This window comes from Osmia lignaria, chromosome 11, assembly GCF_051020975.1.
Source record: "Osmia lignaria lignaria isolate PbOS001 chromosome 11, iyOsmLign1, whole genome shotgun sequence".
NCBI lineage: Eukaryota > Metazoa > Arthropoda > Insecta > Hymenoptera > Megachilidae > Osmia > Osmia lignaria.
The window spans coordinates 8579988-8604390 of record NC_135042.1 but is presented as its reverse complement, the minus strand read 5'-3'; the positions used below and the strand labels follow the sequence as shown (position 1 = coordinate 8604390).

Genomic DNA, 24403 nt, shown 5'->3' with positions numbered 1-24403 from the left:
AGGATGCAAAATCATTAGTAGTTCCCCTCTTGAAAGACAGTTTGTCGGGGCGCTTCGGCATATAGCCTTTTCTTTCTTCGGGCGGTCCACCCACCTGAAACTTATATCTAAAGCTCGAGACTTGCAAATTCGCAAAACAAAAAAAAACCATCAACAAAAAAGAAAAATCGCGAAACTCTAATTGACACGTGGACGAAAAAGGACTTTATATAAGTCGTTGTTCGTGGACACGTGCCGTGCTCGAGCAGAACTTGTGCGTTTCGTGCCATCGCGATCGCGTATGACGACTTATGAAGTCGCCAAAAATTTGAAAAATTGTACAGATAGAATCGAAGGCGAACGGCATACTCCGTTCGTATCGATTGGATCGTCAATTCTTCAAATATATTCCAGGTACAGGTTGATCACGCGAAATCGCGCCTACCCGACCAAGAGACTGTGACAACCTGTCCCGGCCCTACCTACTTACAATCTATCACACACACCAGAAGGTATACTACCTACCTACCTAACGCTATATTTAAAAAAGGCAAAATTACATTCTCACAAAAATTCATTCCACGACCCCCATACACTCCACCCGGGCGCAAGAGCCTAAACTAGGGAGAACGTCCCGGGACGCCTCCGTCACCCGAGTTTCATCTCACATCACACTCTACGGTACGTACCATTTTTCACTGAAATCGTCTGGCAAGGCTAGCAATCATTGCGTATAATGATAATTACAAAATTCAATTAACTACTTTGATATAGAATATTTCATAATAATGGTAATAATCATGGTAATAGTAATGGCAATATAGTAATAGTAATGGTAATAATACTATTTGGTTTGTACGTTTATTGTACATCTTATTGAATAAAATATTATTTCAAATTAAAAGTTAAATGAAAAAGTTATTAAACCGACGCAATCCCACAGCCTAAAAACACACACACCATATGTGGAAATTACGTCGTGCACGATATACTAACACAATGCCAGCCGCTTATTAATTATTATTCTTATGATCTAGGTCATCGTGCCCATTGCCTCTACCCATCCAAGTAGCACCTGGGCACGTGAATGGGCTTTGGCAATAAACACGGAAGGGGTTAAACCTGAAAATCCTGATCTACAAACATGATTAGTACATAAACATCTAACGGGCTAATATTTCACTATTTTAATAAAAGTGGCTCGACTTTGTAAATGTAAAGCTTTAAGAACAAATACTGAAAAGCAGAATTGAGCAACTATGACGCAAACATGGTGCACTGCTAATATCAGCTGGCAACGAAGGGTCTCACGCCCCCTAGACTTACGCCAGACGCTACATACCACCCACCCCGCCTGGACGTCGTAACGCCAGGACAGAGTGCACCCCTTCGCTAAGAGCGCTACCCGCCCGTCCAACACGTTGCATCCAACGGTGTCAGATTGACGGACGCCCATAGTATAGACAAAAGGACTACAGTTTAGAATATGGTAACATATTTTCATATGTTCCGTATTCTAAAGCTGCGCCTGCAAAGGCCTAGTAATGCATGGGTATATCTCCCAGAGATGGTGTTCACGGTCTTATGCCGCGGAATCCTTGTAACTAATTTGATTAATTAAATAATAAAAAGGATTGAGTTTAAAAACCAAAAGGATTCCCACCGAATACTAGTCAGTGCATCGTCATATTTACTCTCGCAACACTAATTTAATAAAGGCAAAACTCTAATAAAAAGGAATTTAATGTCAAAATTGAATGTGATATTTTATTAAAAGCAAAATGACTAATTAAGAATTCTTTACAATGAAAAAAGAATTTATTATGAAAATTAATAAAAAATTAAAACATCCTCGGGCGACTTCCTCCTCAGAGTAACTTTTCAAGAATACGCAAAATGTGTTGAAATAGATCATTCTGACTTGGAAATCTACCCGTCACGAATTGTCTTCTTGCACATAAATTGTTCAATTTTACATGAACGTGTAAATAAGCTAAACTTTACTAGTTGTACAAAATTCTCATACTATATGTGAATTTACAATCTACAAAATGTGATTAAATTTATGTAAAAGTATCATTAATATGTACATCCAGTATACATATTATATAATATTATCAATACTATGTCGATTTCAATCGTATTTGACTTCTTCATTATAGAAAAACTAAATAAAATTATTTCAGTATTAAAATATTTCATATTCCAAGTTTCATTACAATATTGTAACATTTAAAAGCATTCATATGTGTATTTCATAAATATGTATTGGAATATGTGGAATAGAAATGACATTTAAACGCGAAGTACAAGAAAACCTAGCCTGAACTAAATGAAATGAAACAATAAAAATGTTACTACTCATGGGTATAATCATACCCATGGTCACTATGCTCGCCAACCAAGTATACAACCGGTAACCCGTGTCGATTCGGACCATTCGTCCTACGACATGATTGGGCACCGGAGGAACCATAAAACATGCGACTCACCGTTCGCAGATATACTCTTCTTCCAACAGTCAACAACTAGGTAGCAGGTTGGCTTATAGAAGAAGACGGAAGTCGTGAAGGAAATCATCGGCCCAGTCATCAGGGTGTTCAGGAACTCGGCAAAATTTAGAAATTCATCTGAAACAGAACAAAAAAGAATTATGGTTAATTATGAAAATTATCAACCTTTATTCTTATAAAATTATAGATGAATTTGAATTTTATAAAATATTAGCAATTAAAAAGAATTCTCAATTATCAAGAGTCGAAATTGTAAATTATTCTATTTGGATTAAAATTAATTAAATAAAATAATAAGAAACTTACACTCTTTCCTTATGGAGCAACGCCCAAGACTCCTCTTCAGTGGTGCCGTGACTCTAATACCGGATATATCGAGCAATAAAAAAAAAAATTAAAAATAAAAATAAAGATATCAAGTACTAGTAACGCGACCGTGAATAATTTCCGGCGAACAAATGTAGAGACTCTACCTTCGCGGTGTAAAGAAAAATCAGAGCCGCGATGCTCTAGAAAATATTTTATAATACGCAGCAAACACTGACTCTACTTTCGCGTGATTCCTAATTGTACAAACGCAACTCTATTCAGGGCCAGTTCACCCTTGAAAAAATCAAAACATTGGAACTACGTTCGTACAAACACTGACTCTACTGACCGCCTTGCGCGCGGCCACAACAATTCCTGGAAGAAAATATTGGTGAGGAGGTTGGGGATGGGTGGAAATATACAAAACAAAACAAACATTCTTCTTATTGAACGTTTGTTAGGGAAATACTGTTATTATGTGTGAATGGAGATATCAGTGTTTGTGAAATATCTTCAATGAACACGAATATTGTTAAAATTAAATGTTCATGCTAGGTAATGTCGTAATAATGAAATGTTTTAAGTAATTGTTAATAAATATTTCAGTGAATATTACAGTGATAGAAAACCATTGTTTAAGAAATATGTATATTAGAGTATATTACTATTTTATTAAAGTAGAGGATTTCTGTTGTTAAAATTGTAAGCATATTAAAAATTGTTAGAAATTCTATTACGACGCGATTTATAAATTGTCTAAATTCCTTTCAATAAACAAAGTCTAATAATTAATCATGCTTAAACATCATGTGATTTAAAAACGTGATTCTAGTTTAATTTATAAATAAAATGAAAAATTAATTATTCTTTTTCTATGAATTGATTAAAGAAAAAAAATATCTCTAATCTTTTCTTTCTTGACCTTGGTACCAATTAAATATCAAAAATGCTTACAATTAACAATAAAAAAAGAATAATAATAAATGTTAATAATTGATTAGAATAAATTAAAACAATAAATCCTTACGAAATTCAATTTCAAACCCATGGCGTCCTTTCAGTATCCATCAAATATCTGTAACAAACAAGAGATACGAATTTATGTTAATAAAATTTAATCAACAATAAAATTATTAGTAATACACGATCGAACTATAATTTATGTAAAATATTTTAATAGGTACAATGCGTACCTACTACTTATGCGGAAGGTTGCTCTTAACACGTCTTATCACTTCGACGTTCGCGAGAGAAGTGTCATGGTGCAACCTTCCTTCTCGCCGAAGACCGGTTAGCACCATTCGGTATTATTCGGTAATGTTCGTCCCTAGCCGAACCGAAGCCGGTAGACGAACAGATCTCGTGATATTACGATGCTCGAGAAAGAATGTTATTAAATATCAAACAATAAATTGTGTGAAACAGCATTAAAGACGTTCAATATTGGTTAGGAAATTAACGATATAAAAGGGAAAGTAATTCAGATTCTGCTGTTCCAACCTCATTATGTAATCGCGACAAGAGCAAAAATTTTCAATTCACATATTTTTTAAGGAAATGCCGAATTAATATCAAAAATCAAGAATCTAGACTTCTCTTCGATGTTTCTTTCTGCTTTTTGTACTTTCAACGCCAAATCGGCAATTTAATTTAATGTTTGAAGATAATTTAATCTTACTTGTTGCAGATATGCGAAAGACAGGCGAAGCTTCGGAGAGGACTGATGCACTGCGCCACACTTCGCACTCCTAACCCTTCAGCGATGAATCTGATTGGTCGAAATGGGAGGACGCCATAATGGAATTGCTTCCAAACTTTAACACGGAAATGGTTCCGTCTAAGAACGGAAAGATTCGTTGAAAATTATCAACGCTATATTGAAATAAGGTTAAGATTACTTTTTCCAATTTAATGCACCGAAATATAGAAAAGAAGATAGAAAAATGCATAAGATATTAATGGTATTTAATAAATTATCGTCATCAAAGCAGAAGAAATGAGAAATATGTTATTTTAATTCGTATCTATATCGGTAAAATGAAGTATAAATTTTCAGCTTACGCATTTCTGAATACAATGTGGAAATATGTCAGAAATCATGATTCCGGTCTTCTCTTCAACTTTGTCTTCTGTTTTTCGTATCTTTGATACCTAATACACAATTTAATATAATATTTTAATACTGCGTCGAGGCCACTTGTACACGAGCTGCGAGTCAATCGCACAAAACGAATAAACTGCGCTCTGCAGAAAATATGAGGAACTAAATTTGTGGTCTGTTTTACCTTTTTGATGTCTTTTGCGAGTGAATAATGAACGGAGGCTTGTAAGTACATCATCCCCTGGGTGCTCGTTTTGTTCTATCCGATCCGCAGAAATGTTTATATTATGAATAAATTAACGCAGGTGAGTCCAATCCGCTATTTTCCTGACCGTCGACAGATATCAATTTCAATATTTTATAACTTTTTGACGATTTGAGTAATATAAAAACCAAACTAACATTCTTTAGACCTCCTGAACACGTCCCTCTTTCTTTGCAATCTGTTCAATAGGAACGACGTAATTTGAGAACTCGTTTCTGAGGATTTTTTTAGAGACTGTCGGTAAAGTTTACAACGCTTGATTCTAAATAGAGTAGATGGCGTTCGTTCTCAAGTCACAAACTCAAAACCTCTTGAAAACAAAGAGGTGACTCTTTTTATTACAATTTTCGGCAAGCAAAGTTACACGGGTTTTACTCACGTGACGTGTGACATGCATGCACTCACACTTTTTGGAGGGCCTCCTGGTTTTTTAGCGCGGACCTCCAAGAGTGCCGATCGGAAAATATGCACGCACCAATCAGAGCCACTCTCGCGTCTGATTGGCGCGGCATCAGCCGCGATTTCGCGATTTGAAGTTTGTCATGGAACAATGTAGGTATCCCAAAATAGTAAATCATTTACGGTTTAATCGCGTTTTAACCGTACAAAATTTAGTCATACATAGAAATGTATGTCTCGATGCTGCACGTAATTCTTACGAACCCGTCTTAGAATCGACCCTGCACAATAGCTGACCCACATCCTATCCGCGACTTAGCCGCTCGATACCCATGGCACGTAACATTTTCGGAAGCAACGCGATCTGATTTGAAAAGAGTAACGGCAGTCGGATTTTTCAGGCACGACGACAGGCAATCCTATCTGCTTCCTCTCTGTCGATACTCCTTAGCTTTTTAACGCTAGGACAAACAATTTCAAATTAAAAATAAATTCTCAATATTCTGAGACTTGAAATATTTGAGTTATTCTAAATTTCTTATGGGGAAGCTATTACGTGTATATAATTTCATTCTGTTCCAATAACGAATACTTCAAGATCGCCGCTGTACAATTCTAAAATTCTACAACTGAAATAGCTGAGATTGAGTCATCACGAATTCACTGTAATTAACAAACGCTTGGGGCCTTTTATTAGATTCCGCACAGTATTTCATGAATCTCATATTAATAGATTTGTTACATCATCCCGGACTTACTCCCTCGTTAGGTGAACGATCGAACGAGATGAATGGTTTCGTCGGCGGATCGGGAAAATCGGTGAAAGTTTTCGTGTCTGTGGCCAAAGCGAACCACCATCGTGTCAGAAATAGGTGTCACGTGACGAGTTCGAGAATCGGTTTACTTTCCTACGAGCACGATCTTCGTAGTTTGCTCTCGTTTGACGCAACGGAGATCACCGGTAAGATGAAAGAACGGAAGCGTGCAGACATTGTGTTCCTTGATTCTATGTTACGTATGAAATTATGGATGGCGATTTAAGTAGTGCGGAAACAATATTATTGGAGGTGTCATTTCCGCTCGCTAAATGATACCTTAAGCTGTCGCAATGTCCACTTCCTTGTACATTTTCATTCCTGCTATAAAACATTGCTCGAGCTTAGCGAAACGAAATTCTTCATTTGATTCCATACATTTGTAGAAATCATTGATAATTGGGTTTATTATTAGAGTTACGCAAGCAACGAGAGAAACGACAGTTCATTGACCAACTTAATTGACTCCTCCTTTCTACAAGGTGTTAAAAGGAAGACACGCGAAAATTGAAAGATACACAACACTTATTACAACAAAGAATTTCTCTTCTCTCTTAATGTTTAATTCAATGACATATGATTTCTATGTCATATATAAGTATACGTGTTATTTGATCACATTGAAATTGAATGAAAAATCTAGCTCTTAACTTTAGAACTATCTACTCAAAGATACTCAAGTTTTCATGATCACCTCAATATTCATGATTGTACGGTTCTCAGGTGCTATTTAAAGAAACGTACCGTTGGCAGTCGTCACGAAGTGTCATTAATATCCCTGGATAGAATCGGCGATCTCGATTGACAGCTGCTTACGTGACGATAGACAGGGTTACGCCGGACGTTTGAAATTTTTATGCCCACCCAATATGTAACGTGTCCCAGTTGCTTGGTTCACTTCGAGCACGTGCAAACCAGTTCCGATGCACCGCGTCAGTGCAAATACTTTCAACCGTGTCTCCATTTTCCGCGTTCGACGCCTTCCGATTTCCGTCCGCTAGTCGCGTTTTCGGGGAATCTTTCGCGGCAAACGGCGACGCGATTCGTTCACCTACTTCTCGACAAACTGGAATTTCTCTTTTTCGTTTACCAGCCATCGCGAAAAGAGCTTGTCGTCAAGCTTGTTAGCACTGAATCGTTAGCAATTATCTGTAACCAACATTGCTATTCGAAATCGGCATACAAGATCAGAAGTCAGTCGATGGACCAACGCTGATCGAAGGGGGTTAAACGAATTCCAACATGGTCAGAAATATTCAAAAACAAAACGGTATACCGTACGAAGCAAGACGAATCGTGGTATCGAGCAATGTCCACGGTATGTTTGTGGGCTAAAACTTGTATCTAGGCTGGTACGAAATGAAACGAGCACGTTGCTGCACCATGGGTATCGAAGGTCGAAATAAAAAGAAACAGCCAAAAGGAAGAGAACGCATAACTCGTTTCCGTGAACGAGCTGGTCCACACGATCGCTTTTCGGCGGTCGAGCAAGCCGGTCGTCGCTCAACCTACCTGACCACCGGCTAGGTCAATAGTAGGTCAATGAAATTCATTCGGACAGCCCATGTTCGTCACTAGAATCCCCCGATTCTTTTCAAATTCCATAATGGAAAATCATCAATTCGAAGGAAACTAAAGATCAATTTATTTTAATGCTAAGTCCCGTGCGTCGCCGACTTTACGGCGGAGTCCTCGAGGACTATAGAAGAGTATGGTATCAATATAATTTTGAGGACCTCGGAAAAAGTTTCAAAGTCCAAATTTGATCCATCTAATGGTATTGAAGGCCAAAATTCTAAGTTTCCACTAAAGACAGAGGGAACAGAGCCTAAGTCCCGTGCTCTCCGGACGGGTTCTTGGTATCCATAGGAACTGTTCTTTGCCAGTTTTGCAAAGTCTTCAGCTAATTTCTTGATCATCTATATCTTTGGTATCAATATACACGCGGAACGGCACATTAAAGCTTTCTCCAAGCCGAGAAACGACACGAGGAAACACAGTTCGTAATTATTAATAATCTACTTCGTCCAGGTGTTACGGATGTTCGGAGCGGCACGTCATTGTAATATCGTTCAGGAAAACTCTGAATCAAGACTCAAGACTCAACTCTGAATCAAGAACATTATCGTAGGCGGAGAGCCATGATAACAACAGCTTTATCGTTCGTTTTTGTCGAATGTAGGTTGCTGGTGTAACACGTTTGAGCCTCCAGTCCGGATAATGGGAACACCTTCACCGACGATCTGTTAGTGAAAACCTCTCTCGAGGCGGAGTTATTCGAGAATTTGTATCAGAACAACGCTTATCACAGTGGCTGGTACATCTTCTTTTAATCAAAAATAAGACCTGAATGTGTAACTTTGAAATGAACCAAAGAATGAAACGAGATAGTGAGTAATAAATATCTCATTACAAGCTTCAAGCCGATACGAAAAGTTACGAGCACGAATGAACCTGCTTAATATTCCTCGCGTAGATCTTCCGCATCGAACCACCTCCCGTGCGTCGTTTTTCGCGGTACGTTCTAGATTTCACTCTCGCGTTCCACTTTTTTGTTGTTTGTCATCGTTTATCGTTGATTCGGAAATCGAGTCGCCCGCTTCGTCGAAAGTCCACGATCACCGTTTTTCTCCACCATCCCCGCCAGCATTCCTAGACGTCGACAATCGAACGATAATCGAACTGGATCACTTGCGAGATCGCATCAGACCGGTCTGAACCCGCGTAGACGGTGCAACGGTCCATCCGATTCGCAGTTTCACCGGGAAATCGTTTGAATACAGTTCTGCTGGACAGTTACAATCAACGTTTTCTTAACGGTGTCGCGTTTCCAATAGAAGACCTGAAGTTTAAATCAAATCGAACGGACTTTTGTGAAGACCAGCAACTTCGAAGACTGTAGTCGTCAAACACTTTCGACGACGTAAACACGAAAACCCCATTACATTAAAACAACTTGGAATAGTGTAGACACGGTAGCTCGCACGCTTTAAGCATGAAAAAGAACACGGTTGGCAGCTTTTCCATCGGCTTTCACCTGGAGCGAAGGCAAATCGTGGCCGGGCAAAGGTAGGGTCGCGTTGCATACGAAATCTTGAACGTCCATTGGGCCGGCTACGCCTTTGACCACGCGAGCGAGCATAACCCGAAGCTTGGCTGGTTGCAGCCAGAGAGGAGACGATAATGACCTTCCTCGGCGTACCCGTGGACGGAGTAGGAGGGCCTTTGACACACTTGACGCTCAGGTGAATCGTAACCGAGAGCCGGGAAGCTCGTGGTTAGTTTTAAGCCGGAGATCGAGCGGAGCGCGTCTCGCGAGAGGGAAGAGACAGTGGTCGAAGAGGATAAGGACGAGGCATGAGGACCAGGTGACATGGACATACGTAGAAGAGATCGATCGGGATTGCGCGAGGCGTGGAAACTCGGCGAAATCGAGGAGCTAGAACATTGAAGTCGAAAAGAGGCTGATCCATCGAGGACAGAAATCGTTAACCAGGTCGAACCTAGTGGAGGGGACAACGGATGCAATAAAAGGTGCACGTGGGTTGCTTTGAAGAAATCAAAAGTGCAACTAAGTTGCATTTCTTTGATTTACATAGAGGTACTTGGCGAGTTTTTCAATCGTGTTGGTGAGAAAAATAGGACAATTCGTGACACTGTGAACAAATCTTCGTCGAACTGAGATGTATTCAAGGACGCTGTTAATCGCCGCGTGTTTATGCGTGGCACGCGTTCATTCGCAGTTCTTCAGTTTCAAAAACTTGAAAGCTTACACGAGAATCTTTAAGCTGGACGGTCTGCTGGCGAACGAGACCGGTAACGAGCTGTGGAACGGATTGCTTAGAGACTGTGACCGATCAGTAACGTTCTCGTGTATACAGAAAAACGCTTACTCGTATCTGGACAACGTTTTCGTGGAACGAGATAACGTGACCGTGTTCGAGGGGCTGACGCTGACGAAAAACAGTCTCGATTATGGAACGTGTCGGAAAAAGGAGGAGCAGGACTCGCTGGACGAGAACCTAGTCGGAGGATCTAGCAATGATCACTGCTCGAACGAAGCGGAAAGTGAAGGAACAGAGGGAGAGGAAACGGGTCGACAATTCGAGGAGGAACGGACACCTTTGGAGGAAGTGACCGATGCTTTGCGGAAAAGAGCCGTGAAATTTCTTGCTACCAGAGATTACGAGATTCGATTGCCGGATTTCTTCTTCGAGGGTGCTGCGATCAAAATCAGTCCTCGCGAAGTGGATGAAAACGGGGCCTTAGTAAGGCTGGATTTCGGTCAACAGCGTTTACAAAGCGAGGGGAGGATTTTCTTCAAGAAAATCAGTAGGTTATAGCGAAGAGGAGAATCGAAGAGAATCTTTATAAAATTAACTAACAATTTCCTTATTTCAGAAAAATTTATTCAGAATAAGTTGCTGACGAGCTTGCTGGCGCTGCTGCTCATCATCAAGCTGATAAAAGTGAAATTCATGTTCGTGATACCATTCCTGTTCGGCGTGGGCACAGCTAAGAAGCTTTTCCTGAAGCTGTTACTTTTCTTCATACCCGCGTTCGCGCACATTTTCAAACTGTGCTCGAGTTATTACACCACGCAGTCCACAAAATATCATCACCATCATCATCAGGTAAATGTCGATGCTAAACATAATCATTGTACCAAATATTATCTTCTAACGTTATTCTATTTCAGATAGCGCATCATCATCACCACGTTCCAGTTCCGGTACCAGTTCCAACTTACTACAACCATCATCATCATCATCGCGACGAAGAGGAGTTCGATGGTTACGACTACGCTCATCCTCATATTCAATACCGAAAAGACATGGAAGAGCTGAAAGAGTGGGGCATCGAACCGTACGAAGAGCCTTACGACCAACATACCGAACCCGTAGCTGCAGCCAGCATTCCTGGCCGAGTTCCAGGAGTACTTCCAGCACCTTTTCCAGGACCCGTGTACCCAGGAACGTACGGTGTGCCGCAATACGCGCCAAACGCTCAACCAGTTGCGCCTCCTTATCAAGAAAAACGTCCCCCTGTGTCGGCTCACAATTTAGCCTACTCGGCCTATGCTGACAATCGTCGAACGGTTGTCCAACAACAGCACGTAGCTCCCGTTGTGAACGTTCCTTTAAACCCTGCCAATTTACCGTCAACGATGTTGCCGACAGCTACGAACGTGAAACCTCCTTACACCGTGATGGGAGCGCAAAATGTGCGACAGGTGTCTCCGAAGAATTCGCAAACGGAGACGAAGGTACCTGTCGTTAGACAGAGACAAGGTTACGACGATGAATTTTACGGGCCAATTGTTGGTAGACTCGAGGAGATCTTTAGGCAATTGAGATTCAACGACGAGCCGTGCAAGGAGAGGCTGGTGTGCAGCATGTACAAGAACCCGACTGTTTACTCGCCACACAGTAATCTCGTTTCCAACGAACTCTCCAGGTAAGGAGGCAATGTTGAAGTATGTGATTAGAACGTTGATCTCTCCGTCGGGAAGTTGGTTATGAGAATAAACGGAAGTCGGTTCAAGATTTCGAGGACGGATGGTTGAGATATTTCTATTAGTTTGAATAGTATATGGATTAGTATTACAAAGATAGATTTCTTCTGTAGACGCTGTGATTTAAAATTATCATAATTTAAAAATTTCCAAATTCTATAGGAATGTGCCTAAAATTTCGCACTGACCGATAAATCGGGCCAAGTAATTATACGTTTATCCGCGTTCGAATTTCGATCGGCACAGGCGTCGATCACCGAAGAGAAAGGTGGCCACCGTTCCAAATCGCTCGAACATCGAATCACGTTTCACAAACCTGTCTCTTTTTCTCGTTACGTTCTTTATATCGAACGCTGTTCACGGTCATTGCCAAGCAACAAACAATACCATACCAAGCGCAGGTGGAGATATTCTTCCGACCAGAAACACGGAGTTATTAGTTCCGGTAGGAAGTGCGTAATGCTTGTGCTGCTCTCTAACTAAACTAATCATCCTGTTAGCGAGTCTCCACTTGCTAAATGGCGAAAGTAACACAAATGTTTGTCGAACGAATACGCTGACCCGTGAATCGTATTAAGATTTACCTTTTCATAAATTATAGATAGCTAAATAAAGATATCTATGTGTGTAGAATTTGTTATTAATTTATTATATTTCTCTTCATTGCAGAGACCCGCAGGAGTTGAAACGAACAGGAACCGAAAGCCCGTCTAGCCAGAAATTTCACAGATATCTGAACGCGGCCAGATTGGGTCAAGACGGTGGAGACTGCTTAAGAACCTATCCGTGCCACATAAATACCGAGTAAACCTAACGGGGATTTTTCTTTCCAATTTTAAGGATCACCGAATACCAGTACGCGCAAACCACGCATTCAAATCTCAAGCGCGAGCATTGAAGTCTCCTGTCCGGGCGTTGAAGTCTCCGGCGCGAACGCGACCGGTTGATTCCGCTAAGCAATCGCGCGGTCAATTTAGGGCACCACGAGTGCGCAAGTTCTGCTTGGAACACGAGGACGGGTGCATTCTTTTGGTCAAAGGATGCCACTTGTCGTATTTAATGTAATTACATGTTTTGCACTGCGACGAGAATTTTCCGAGAACGTTTTATCGCTAGAATTGGTAAAACGTTTTTCTCGTTCCTCGAGAACTTCAGCGTTTGCACTCGTGGTAATATTAAATCGAATGAGAAAGAAGAAACTTTCTCTTCGATTTAATTAAGCATATTTTGTTTAGGGATGTAGATAGATGATTGGAAATTATAATCGATAAAGTCTCAATTACTTTTCCGTTAGTAAATTAAAACTGAGCTGTTGTTCAGCTTGATTGAATTTAGAGATTCTTATTGGAAGAATAAATTCCTTTCTTTTCTGATGAAGTGTCAAACGCTATTGACACCTTGTCAGAAATATACAAATATGATTTCTGTATTAATTTATTTGGGATTCATGTATCGTATGTAATTAGAAAAGAATAATAATTAAGGTGTATACATGGGTGAGCTTGTAACTACTATCCTGTAAATTATTATGTTGAAGGTATGGAATTTTGAAAAAAAGAATTCCTAATAATAGATATAAGGGTGTGCTTGTTTCTAAACACGATTGTTTATTGTTACGTTCTCGGGTGCCATACCCAGTTATTTATTGTATTTATTAAAATTTTAATGATGTATAAAAAGTAAATTATGTACTGTACAAAGTGTAAGGATGCTTCGATCATGCTACCTCGAAGTTTCAATGTATCCTATTGTTTTGTTCGTAATAAATTCTGTAAAAAGAAAATCTACCAGTGTTATATTTTATATTCCCTAAACAAAATGATAAATTAAGTTTCATCTTTCTCGTTTTCTATCGAATAGCGTACCTCACAAATTATTATCTTATTATTTTGCAATAAAAAGATTTAGCATACTATCTCGACTTTTTAATTTTCTTAACGAAAGCAATCCACCTTAATATAATTAATAAAACAGGGTGTGCAGCACCTGTTGAATCAAAAGCTTACGCAAGCGTGGCTTAAATTTCCATATAAAATCACTTTCTAACCAGTTTCCAATTATGCTGATTGTTCCCTCTTCATAAAACGTTTTTACTTTCATCTATTCTCTTCTCACGATCAAAGCTCGAGCGATTTCACCTTACCGTCGTTAGATTTCTTCTGCTCGACCCGTCTTTTCCCTGAAAGATAGCGTTCCGAAGCTTCGAATCGAATTTCCGAGCTTCATCGTCGATGGTCGCGAAAGCAATTGACGAGGAATCTCAGCTACGCGATAGGAGACCACGTCCAGAACCGGAAACGGAGGGAAGAAATGGATATCGAAACCAAAATCGTCCCACGGGGACCAAGCACGGGAGCCGTGAAAACATCGTCACCCTAGATAATGAGGCTTTCTTCTTTCCTTTCAATCGGCCACACGTCCCTGATCAAAATTCATCGACCGTACGTGGCTTCCATCGGCTATAAAACCGCGTTGTCTTCGTTCGAACCGGCATTCGGTGTTTAGCCTCGCAAATCGGTGGTAACCGTCATGAAGTTTCTTACGATCGTCGCGTCCGTTGCCCTTCTGGCTGCCCTTGCGTCCTCGGAAAGGACGGAGACCACAGCCGAGGCCCTTCGTAGCATTTATTACAGGTGAGCGTGTGAACAACGAAAGAAATTATAATTTTAATAACCATACTATATCAACGATCATCTATCTTGCAGATGCATAGACAACGAAGCGATGTTGTCCTGCGTGAAACCAAAGGTTCTGGCTTACCTGAGCAACGCAGTGAAACAAGACAGACTCGCGATCACCGACGATTTGGCTGTAGTCAAATCGAGGGACTTTCCTGAAGAGAGCAGCGAGGAATACTATCCTTCGCACTATGACTCTGTGGATCCAGCTAGGAAAGAACTTCTGAGGTCTTTGATGCTGGAGAAACTGGACGCGTACCTGTCGAGCCATCAATTAGAGGCTAAGCTACCAGAAGCTATCGCAGGATCCAACATTGTGCCCCGATCCTTGGTCGACAGCATGCCTAGAAGCCTGACTGTCCCTCTGTCGGACTCTTCAAACGGTCAAGGTAGCAAAGTTTATTTATTAAAATCTTTCGGAATGTCGAAGACATTCGTTTAGAGGAAATTGTAATAATTAATTAAAATCGCTTTCGTAGGCCGTGGATTCGTCAAGAAGGTCATGATACCGTTCCTGTTGGGTCTGAAGTTCAAGGCTACCGCCCTAGTGCCACTAGCTCTTGCCCTGATAGCCTTGAAGACTTGGAAAGCACTCACTCTGGGTCTCCTCTCCATGGTCCTCAGCGGAGCGATGATGATCTTCAAGCTGACCAAACCCAAAGTCGCCTACGAGGTCGTACACTACGGACACCCTCCAGTGGAACATCCTCCTCACTGGGACACCGCGGCGCATGGTCCCTACAGGGCGTACAGGAAATAGGCTGACACGAAGACTCGACTTCCTCCCCTAGATCTTTCTATTTAATATTTATTCGCGCGACTCTGACTTATTTATAATAAAATCTTTTACATGGTCTCATCAAACCTTGTCTGTCACTGTCACCCTGAAACACCCCAGTCACTTTCGATTTTATTATTTGTTCATCGTGAAAGTTGTCGATTATTTAAGAATTCTATGGTTGTTTTTGTAAGTCAAGTATCGGGAAGACAACATATCGGGTTCATTAGAGGAGAAGAAGTAAAAGTAGATGATAATTTAATTATTGAAAGATTTGTCAGCGTTATGCGTTTCGATTTTATTCGATTTATACGGTTGTGGAAATCCAACGAAAATGGAATGGCAAGAAAAATGCAGTTAACGATATTTTGGAAAAGCGATAAAGGAAAACAGGTGCTGTCGATCGGAAAGGCGACAACGATGGACGTTACAACGGCCTGAATGCTTATGCTAACTCGACCCAATATTCCAATTACCGTTTCTTTGTGACGAGCCGGAGGAAGTCGGGCAAAGCGGACAAAAGTGTCTCCTCGCAACCCCACGCGTACATTCTCGCACGAGAAACTCGCACGCAACGCGCATTTCTGATGGGATTAAAGGAATCCCCTGAGTCTCGGCTCGAACAGCGCACGCGACTTAATCGGAGTCGCCAGAGGGTGAAATTACCCTCTTAAAACTTCAGTTACATTTACGCGACTTTGAATAATTAATTTCAAACGGAGAAATATTTGTATAAATAACTTAGTAATTCTACTTTGTGCGTTATTAAGAACACAATAGTAAAATATAACGTAGTTATTAATTAAAAAATTTACTAAAAGATTTATCATCCAAAGCTTAGACGTTCAATAAAAATTTGAAGCTCAAAATCTAGGATTTTCAATGGACACTTCTTTCTTTTTAATTTTTATGATTAAGACATTACACTAATGAATAGCAATGGGAAATTCCAAGCTCGTCTAATGAAATTAACGTGATCAAAGGCTAAGGGTGGGGATCGGTGTTAGTATTAACGCGTGGAAGACGTGTGGAAAGTGTCGAGTTCGTGGCATGAATGAACGATGGATTCAATGCCAATGTTACGATGCCATTGGTGCCAAGGATGAAGGGTCTTCTACTCTTACTCGCGCGCGCAACTTCCGCTTTTCTACCCTACAACCGATGCTGCGCGGATAGCGGGCCGAATATTCGAAAGTTTCGGTCCGTTTATTGCGTGATCTGATTGTTTCATCGACACATGATCGAGGTTAATGAAATGAATGATATTTTGTTCACTTTGGAATGCATATACCTATCATGAATTCTTCTTGAGGAATTTAGGAGAGCCCAGTCCCTAAAAGGAATTTCGAACTAATTCCAAGGAATCGATTTCTTTCAATGATTTGTAATGAAAGATGAAAGGTGTTTTTCAAAAAAAAGAATTCATTGTCTTCTGGTCTTTCAAAGTTGCAGTAAATCATCCCCTATCCTCTTCAGAAAATATCAATAATAAATTATCAGATCATTATTAAAAATTCGTGTCATTCTTCATATTTTAATATCGAACATATCTACAAATGTTATGAAAAGATTTTACTAATTTTCCTTCATTTGTTTATCAAAGACATAATGTCACAAGTGTAGAAACCTGTTTTTCCTCCCCCTAAAATCGTCATCCAAAATTCTCCCCTATCAAAGTGGTACACCATTGAAATACGTATAATTTCAATGTTCCCTTTCGATATCAAAAGAGTCTCGTGTTTCCTGGTAGAAAGCAAACGGTCGCTTATTAATATCAAAGCACGATCGCGTTTCGTGAGCGAAGCACGCGACCCACAGCCGGATCGGCCGACATCGGCGTGTCATGCGTCGCAGAAAAGCTTTCTTTCGACTTTGCTGATCCAGGGATCGTTCACGTAGTCCCGTCACGATCGTGTCGAGGCCTCGATAATCGAACACCATACTGAACGAAAAGAAAATTCGTGGCCGGATGGAAGTGGGGGCGGTATGTGTTCGGGTGCTCCGCTACTCGGACGTCCAACGAACAAGAACGATGGGGGCTTCGTATAAATAGCCTGATGCCCAACCCATTGGCATCAGTCGTCGTACCATTGTCATTCCCAACGATCGTTCTCGAGTACGAGACGCGCAACAGCCTTTTCTTCAGGGTGTATACCACGAGCCGACGTTTTCTCCGCTAGAATGATGAAGCTGTACGTGTTGTGCGCCATATTAGCCCTGGCGGCCGCCCAGCCGGCGAAGAACGACCTTTGGAAGGGTAGCAGCATGGACCAAATGGTGGACCAGACGAAAATCGAGTGTTCCCAGAAGAACGACGAAGTGTCCTGCATGAAGTTCAAGGTTCTGAATCTACTCGACCAGATCTTCCGCAAAGACAGCTTCAAGGCAAGTGATGGCGATCGTAAACACGACCTCCAAGCCTGATGATTACGCAAGTCCTCTTGAAAAGTGACACCGTTCCATTTTCCTCCGTGGTTTTTACCATCGCTACTCCCCTCGATGGTTCTCGTTTGAAAGTTATTGAGAGCGAATTCGTGAAGCTAAACTTTCCTTTTTGTACACAGGTCTCAGAAACGGTGGAAGTAACTCGCAACTCGTACCCTGTCGAAGAGGTGACCGGTCGTAGCGAAGCTTCCTTACTGGACAACGTTCAGACCTATCTGTCCTCTCACGATGTGACCTTCAAGCTGCCGATGGACTCCACCGTGAAGGTGAGCGCCAGGAACATCGACGACGATCAGCTCACCTTCGACGTGAAGTTCGGCCAGGGTCGTGCCGTCGAAGAGGCTCGCAAATCGAAGCTGAAGAAAGTCGTCATCCCGATCCTGGTGTTCGTCCTCCTCAAGGCTATGACTCTGATACCCTTAGCCATCGGTGTCCTCGGTTTGAAAGCCTGGAACGCTCTGCAACTGTCGTTCTTCAGCTTCATCGTCTCCGTCGGAATGGCGATCTTCCAGTTGTGCAAGAAAATAGCTGCCGACGGACACGGCGCCCCTCTTGCCGCCCATGGACCATGGGAGTATCAGGCTCAGTACAGGTCCTTCCAGGACGAGGCTCAACCATCTCAATATTCCGCTCAGGAACTCGCGTATGCCGGACACGCGCAGTCGTAAAGCGTTCGTTCGTGCGTCTCGTTCGCGACTTTTGTAAAATACCTGTCTTCCTTCTCTCCTCTGTACGCTTTATTTAATAAATTATTCTTGCAACACATATTTATGAACAATCTCATTTGTCACGATGCATAGTCGATGATAATAATCGAACGATAATCAATTTCAGGTGGATAAAAATGGAATTTAACGAGCTTCGATCCATTAGATATGATAAAAAGTATAAGAGAAAACTTAACACTTTGATGCATATTTCATAGGATAATTTTAATAACTTTATCTTTCCTTTTCTATTTAAAAAGAGAACTTCACGTTTCTGTACTGCACGCTGAAAAACTTCAAAGTATTCGAATATGGTAAAATTAATATAGGGTGAAGAGGAATAAAAATTTGGATGCTGGAATTACGAAGAGGCAACCCCGTTCCAAATTTATAATTATCTCCTAACTTTATAATTATGCTACCCACTAAAAAAAATAAATTACAAAATGATAGCAAAAATTATGTGTGATATATGTACCTAAAAGTCCTCATCAAATCTAATCCTCTTTTTCAATTCGAAAGTAATCGAAGAAAGTTTGAAAGGAGAATTTAAATAAACTATACTTCGCATCAAATTACGATCGTGTTGACGTTTGAAATTACCATTTCTTAAACCATAACTTCAGACATTAGTACCATATACCTACATATATTCTATTAAAATTGTTACTGTAATGTTTTACAAATGGTTGCTCTATTAACCATGATTCTAATCCAGGACGTTTATCGTGCATTCTGTAACACGTAAGCGGCCCATTAAAGCTGTTGATTATTTCGCGGATTAACGAAATATATGGTAACGCTTAACATCGCGCATCTGCCTCTTTAATTGAAACGATCTGTCCTTGCCACCCTATAATTGCGCGAAAGACCAAACCGTGAAATTCTCACTTGGGTATCTAAGTTCTTTAACGTGAGTCCGGTTTTGCAAGGAGATTATACCCGATAATGATCAGACGCGACTGGCTGCTTCACGCGACCTGGCAATACCGCTTTGTTTTATGCATATTCCTATGAAATGAAAATCCAGTCGCGTAACCTTCCTGCAGTTTACATTCCCCCTTCCTCAAACACTTTCGTTTCTATTTTTACATTGCATGAATTACAGACGCCATTTAATCTGAAACGTTCGTACGTCCTTTTTATCTGTGAATGCTGAGGATACAAAAAGAACGTAGAATTTATTGGCCTGTTCCTAGGGGGCTGTAATTCTCCTGTGAGCTAGTGTAATGTTGTATTACGAGATTACAGCAATTGAAAATTTACGACCCGAGATTAAGTAAATACGAACCAGGGTGGTTCCGAAGATTAACACATCGACTACTCTGGCGGTCACCGGTTATCAACGTTACAGTATGAGTTGGATTAATTATTCAAAAGTAAAGCAAATTCTCGAATGCCTTCAGTATTAAACCAACGATATAAAGTACCAAATTACGAAATGAAATTTAGAAAATTGACATTTGTATAAAAATTGCAATTACCGTTTGAACATCTATATACATTAAATTTGATAAAAAAGTACTCGGGAATTTTCAAAAAATATTAATAAACATGGAAATACTGAACCTACTTACAAAAAGTTTACTGTTTAGCTGTAAAATTCAGGATAGAGATATGAATTGAAGAGGAACAATGGATTATTGTAAAATCATTTGATTAAAATAATCCCGTGACCAGATCTGTGATGAATGAAGCAAATGTGATATTCTTAATTAAAATATCAACCTTAAAAAAATGAAACTCCACTGAACATCTGTTTGTCCATATTGGGCCTAATGAAAGGGTCAAGAAAATCGCACCGTTCGTTACAACCGGAACGGTTATCCGTTCTCCAAACGAGGAATCGTAGAAGGCTCGAGAGATAAGCGGGGCGTTAGAAGGAAGGCCAAGTAAGAGCACGAAGCCGATGAACGCGGGGCAAGTTCCGTTTCCCGTGCGTCCCAGGCGTCGCATGCCATCGTGTACGTGGTACGCGACGCGGGCCGACACTCGTTCCGCGTACGTACACGCTTGTACACGCGTCGTGACGCGTGCACGCACGTATACCTCCACGTTCGCGAAGAGGGAAGGTGGAGAGGATAGTCCCGTGTTCCGTCTATGTGCCAGTGAAATTTGAATAATTTTCCTTCGATCGTCGATTCCCGGCATGCGCGACCGAATAACATAGATTCGCGGGGGGCAAATTAAATAAAAGGGGCGGGCCACTCCTCCGTCAGTCGCAGTTCGATCGGCGATCGCTCGCTCGCACAAGCACGGGTGGACGATCGATATTTTTTTTTATTTTCATTGTTTCAAGCTTCGCGATTAAGCGACAGGTATCGTGAGAATCAGCCTTGTAACCGAAGGATTTACCAAGGATAACGAAAGGATGAGGACGTTCGTAGCTACAGCGGCCATAGTGCTGATGGCAGGAAGTTGCATGGCCAGCCAGGACTTCCTCTCTAAATCCTTGAACGAGTGTATCGCCGCGGACTCTTGGGTGTCCTGTCTGAAACACGAAGTTCTCGGATACTTGGACGAGAAACTTGGGACCAGCACCGAGGCCAGATCCTTAGATACCGTGGACGAGGCGATCGTCGCTAGGACCTTCAAGTACCTGAAGAGTTTCGACTATGGAGTCGATCTACCCTTCGTGGACGCTAGTTTGAAATACAGACCCAGCAGGAGTTTTGCTGATTTGGACGTCGAATTTAAAGGAAACGAAGTGGCTACCAGTCAGGCTCGAGGAATCTTGAAGAAGAAGCTGCTGTTACCCTTCCTGTTGTTGTTGAAGCTGAAACTGAAGGCTTTGATGCCCATCTTCGTGGCTATCATTGGATTGAAGGCATTGAAGGCTCTGGTGCTCTCGAAACTCGCGATCCTCCTCGTCGTTGGATTTATCGCCGTGCAATTCTTCAAGAAGGGCGGCATGATGATGCCAATGGGTACGTATTTAAAAGAAACTATTCTTATCATTTCTCTTTTAAAAAGTGGAAAAGAAAAGTGAAAGCAACGAAACTTCATATTCGCAGGAATGTCGATGGAACCGGCTACACCGGCATACGGAGCTCCACCTTTGCCCTCGACCACGTCGAGCTACGACCCGGCCAACACGTGGGACGGAAATGGACCATATTCCCGCGTCTGGACGCCGACCAACGGTGTGGAAGCCCAGAATCTCGCCTACTCTTACTACTCGCCCAACAGCGGTTCAAGTTCTTACAGCTCCTCCGGTTCGTCCTCTTCGTCTTCCTCCTCGTCGGTGAATCCTGCCAGTTCGTCGAACTACTAGGCACCCTGAACGAAGCTTCCGGTAGCTTCTGACGCTGGTTCATCTATAAATTAATTCATGTTCTTAACGACGAGATCGATCGTTCGTTGTTGTACGATCGAGAGACCAAAGAGACGCACGCCAAATAACCTTGAATCATATACGATGATCGATCAATCGAAGACTGTCGATTATCCGTCATTCGAAACGAAAGAAAAACTTGTATTCTTTCCTCGAGAAATCGATCGAGTATACGATTCTGTCCGTTGATTGATTAAATCGAGGACTCGAGGAAAGAATGGAAGTTATTCAATTCATCGTTCAGTGTCACACGTGTACGCGTCGAAGGGTACAATCTTGTAAAAGTGGCCATTTTTATGATGGATAGATAGAAGAATGTTTGGCTCGATTGAAGAGTCGATTCACGAAGCTGAAGATTGCTCGTACCGAACGCCATAACGTTGTGCCTTTTATGGTTGTTCACAGATTATTTATTAATCACGCGACACGATTATTTATTCTCCCCCTCGCATTTGTTAATAAAAGCATTTGTATAACAAAACCTGGTTTTATTAATATCACTTTCGTTAATACGCACAAATATTTTAAGTGTTAATTATTTTATAATTGGAAAATTAAATTGGTCACATCGGTATCGAAATTTTCTATGCTATTGTTAAAGCATACTATCGAGTACTTTCTCTACGAATTTCGATTGAAGTATTCTGATCACGTCGAAAACGTAAGCGCCAGAAAGTATGCCGTACCTCCTGCTACGACGTCTACCTGGTTGCTTTTACCTGTCCTACACAATTCAGCCATAATTCAAAAATAAACAGGTGGAATTTATTCTTTCACGTTTTTGCTACAAATAGACACTTTCGTTTTCTAAATCATTTGGAAAGGAATAAACATAATTACACAGAAGGGTAACATTTTATTAGAGAATTGAAGAATTGAATTTATTCGATGATCAACGAGTGTCTTAATTGCAATTACAAATTAAGAAAGTACCTTAGATGAACCATAAATTGATGCAATTATTATAATCTAAAGGGTTAATTAAATTTCTAATAAGTCGATAAGGTGGAGAACGTTAAGAAATTTTAAATGGAGTCAGAATAGCCTAGAGTTTAGCCTGTTCCATGGTTGGTAACTCATTCCAGGACACCTTTCGTAACCTTCACGAGCTACGGGACACTAGCTGAAGATGGCGTTTGCTCAGCACCTGAAGAATCACAGGCGTGTTACCTGTCGGTACTCGATCGTGCATTGAATCCCATCTTTCGTTGCACGATTCGCACAATATTACAATCATCGAACACTCGCGATCACTCTGAAGAATCACAATTACATTCGAATCCTCCTCCCTAAATCATTCGTCCCCAAGAGTCGTAAACGAAGAAACAATGAAACAGAACGCACTAAGAGTTTCACCAAACAAATTCAATTCTATGGAATATCCGCAAGGTTTAAATAGGCTCTTCGAAAGGGATTGGAAAATGGTTCTCTGGGTCTGCATTATTATACAAAGAGGCCCACCGTAATCTTCCATTTACCGGCTTTGCGTGACCCTTTCGACGAAAGCAACCCTTTCGTCGTGTGTCTTTAACGAGGCGCGGCACGAACGTCCCTTTCACCCGAGGTACAACAACCCTTTCTCTTTTTCTTTAGGCGTATGGAACGAAAAAACCGCACTGACCAGAAAATGCAGTAAAAATTTATGGCCTTTCGAGGCAGGGCCAAGTAATTTCTCTCTCTCTCTCTCTCGAGTATCGAAACGTACCGAAAGGGTTTAAACCAGCGGGAGGTATACACCGAGTGGCGAAATGGCGTAAGCCTATGAATTCTATAAGAAAATCGACATAATCCGCTTTAGGTATTGCTCCTTCTGACCACTTGACCGCAGGACTTCCTTTCCCAGTAGCATAAATTCGACAAGGGATGGGCGATGGTAAAAGGATCGTTCGATGAAAATTATTTCGGTGAAAATTATTGGTGCTCGACGAAAGTATTTATTAAGCCGTTTGGATGAGCGCAAGCATGCGGATGATCATTGTTAAAGAATGATGAAGAGTGGATTAATCATTGGTAGAGCTAATATGTTATAGAAGACAAGAATTCGAAGGAGAGGATAGGCAGGATCGTTTCACACAGATCTACTAATAAATACATCAAGTGCCTAGCAGACGCATCCACGGATTCTTGTTGCAATTTGTTCAATGAAACGGCAGCCTCTTCCCGTTTCCAGGTTATTTATAAGCAACCGACTATCGCCTGGTTTTCTCGCGTGCTTTAATGAATTCCGAAAGAAAGACCGGTTCGACCCGGCAGAACAGAGCAGAGAGTCGGGTGCAACCCTTTTTTCCAGAAAACCTCCTCCTACCGTTCGCCTCGGCCCCGTTTGTACCCCGAATCATCGTCTTAATCGTGGATAGTGGCCCTCGTGCTTCTTTTTTCGGGGGCCGATACATTCTCACGGTCCTCCTTGCTTTCCCGTTTAACAGATTTACGATCCGTGTAGCGCAACTTGTTAACAAAGCGTTGGCTGAAGAACCGAGATACGCGTCGCTACTGTCTTTCTTCTAATTTCCCATATTAACGCTGCATTCGAAACAAAGTCTGCGCGATGTCTCAAAACGTTCT

The 24403-nt window shown here is 41.3% G+C and overlaps 4 protein-coding genes and 1 long non-coding RNA gene across 5 annotated transcripts; 4 read left to right on the top strand and 1 right to left on the bottom strand.

Moving 5' to 3' along the window:
- Nucleotides 1-4502: 4502 nt before the first annotated feature.
- LOC143305793 (uncharacterized) lies at nucleotides 4503-5234 on the bottom strand. Its single transcript, XR_013062942.1, has 3 exons — nucleotides 5087-5234; nucleotides 4863-4952; nucleotides 4503-4638 (listed from the first exon to the last, which is right to left on the bottom strand). It is a non-coding gene; the product is annotated as an uncharacterized LOC143305793 (long non-coding RNA).
- A 4395-nt stretch (nucleotides 5235-9629) lies between these two features.
- On the top strand, nucleotides 9630-13069 carry Osi17 (DUF1676 domain-containing protein Osi17). Its single transcript, XM_034323270.2, has 4 exons — nucleotides 9630-10713; nucleotides 10783-11015; nucleotides 11081-11838; nucleotides 12566-13069. Exons 1-4 carry the CDS (start codon nucleotides 10065-10067, stop codon nucleotides 12702-12704), a joined length of 1779 nt encoding a protein of 592 aa, XP_034179161.2. The 5' UTR covers nucleotides 9630-10064; the 3' UTR covers nucleotides 12705-13069.
- Nucleotides 13070-14406: 1337 nt separating this feature from the next.
- On the top strand, nucleotides 14407-15422 carry Osi18 (DUF1676 domain-containing protein Osi18). Its single transcript, XM_034323432.2, has 3 exons — nucleotides 14407-14529; nucleotides 14602-14963; nucleotides 15054-15422. Exons 1-3 carry the CDS (start codon nucleotides 14426-14428, stop codon nucleotides 15332-15334), a joined length of 747 nt encoding a protein of 248 aa, XP_034179323.1. The 5' UTR covers nucleotides 14407-14425; the 3' UTR covers nucleotides 15335-15422.
- A 2021-nt stretch (nucleotides 15423-17443) lies between these two features.
- Osi19 (DUF1676 domain-containing protein Osi19) lies at nucleotides 17444-18880 on the top strand. Its single transcript, XM_034323350.2, has 2 exons — nucleotides 17444-17737; nucleotides 17917-18880. Exons 1-2 carry the CDS (start codon nucleotides 17534-17536, stop codon nucleotides 18463-18465), a joined length of 753 nt encoding a protein of 250 aa, XP_034179241.2. The 5' UTR covers nucleotides 17444-17533; the 3' UTR covers nucleotides 18466-18880.
- Nucleotides 18881-20747: 1867 nt separating this feature from the next.
- On the top strand, nucleotides 20748-21887 carry Osi20 (DUF1676 domain-containing protein Osi20). Its single transcript, XM_034323348.2, has 2 exons — nucleotides 20748-21431; nucleotides 21519-21887. Exons 1-2 carry the CDS (start codon nucleotides 20876-20878, stop codon nucleotides 21776-21778), a joined length of 816 nt encoding a protein of 271 aa, XP_034179239.1. The 5' UTR covers nucleotides 20748-20875; the 3' UTR covers nucleotides 21779-21887.
- Nucleotides 21888-24403: the final 2516 nt, after the last annotated feature.

Coding starts and splice junctions, on each gene's coding strand:
- Osi18 (XM_034323432.2), top strand. CDS start 14,426: ATGAAGTTTCTTACGATCGTCGCGTCCGTTGCCCTTCTGGCTGCCCTT. Junction 14,530..14,601: donor CTTCGTAGCATTTATTACAG/GTGAGCGTGTGA, acceptor TCTATCTTGCAG/ATGCATAGACAACGAAGCGA. Junction 14,964..15,053: donor GGACTCTTCAAACGGTCAAG/GTAGCAAAGTTT, acceptor TCGCTTTCGTAG/GCCGTGGATTCGTCAAGAAG.
- Osi19 (XM_034323350.2), top strand. CDS start 17,534: ATGATGAAGCTGTACGTGTTGTGCGCCATATTAGCCCTGGCGGCCGCC. Junction 17,738..17,916: donor TCCGCAAAGACAGCTTCAAG/GCAAGTGATGGC, acceptor TTTTGTACACAG/GTCTCAGAAACGGTGGAAGT.
- Osi20 (XM_034323348.2), top strand. CDS start 20,876: ATGAGGACGTTCGTAGCTACAGCGGCCATAGTGCTGATGGCAGGAAGT. Junction 21,432..21,518: donor CGGCATGATGATGCCAATGG/GTACGTATTTAA, acceptor TCATATTCGCAG/GAATGTCGATGGAACCGGCT.
- Osi17 (XM_034323270.2), top strand. CDS start 10,065: ATGTATTCAAGGACGCTGTTAATCGCCGCGTGTTTATGCGTGGCACGC. Junction 10,714..10,782: donor GATTTTCTTCAAGAAAATCA/GTAGGTTATAGC, acceptor TCCTTATTTCAG/AAAAATTTATTCAGAATAAG. Junction 11,839..12,565: donor GTTTCCAACGAACTCTCCAG/GTAAGGAGGCAA, acceptor TCTTCATTGCAG/AGACCCGCAGGAGTTGAAAC.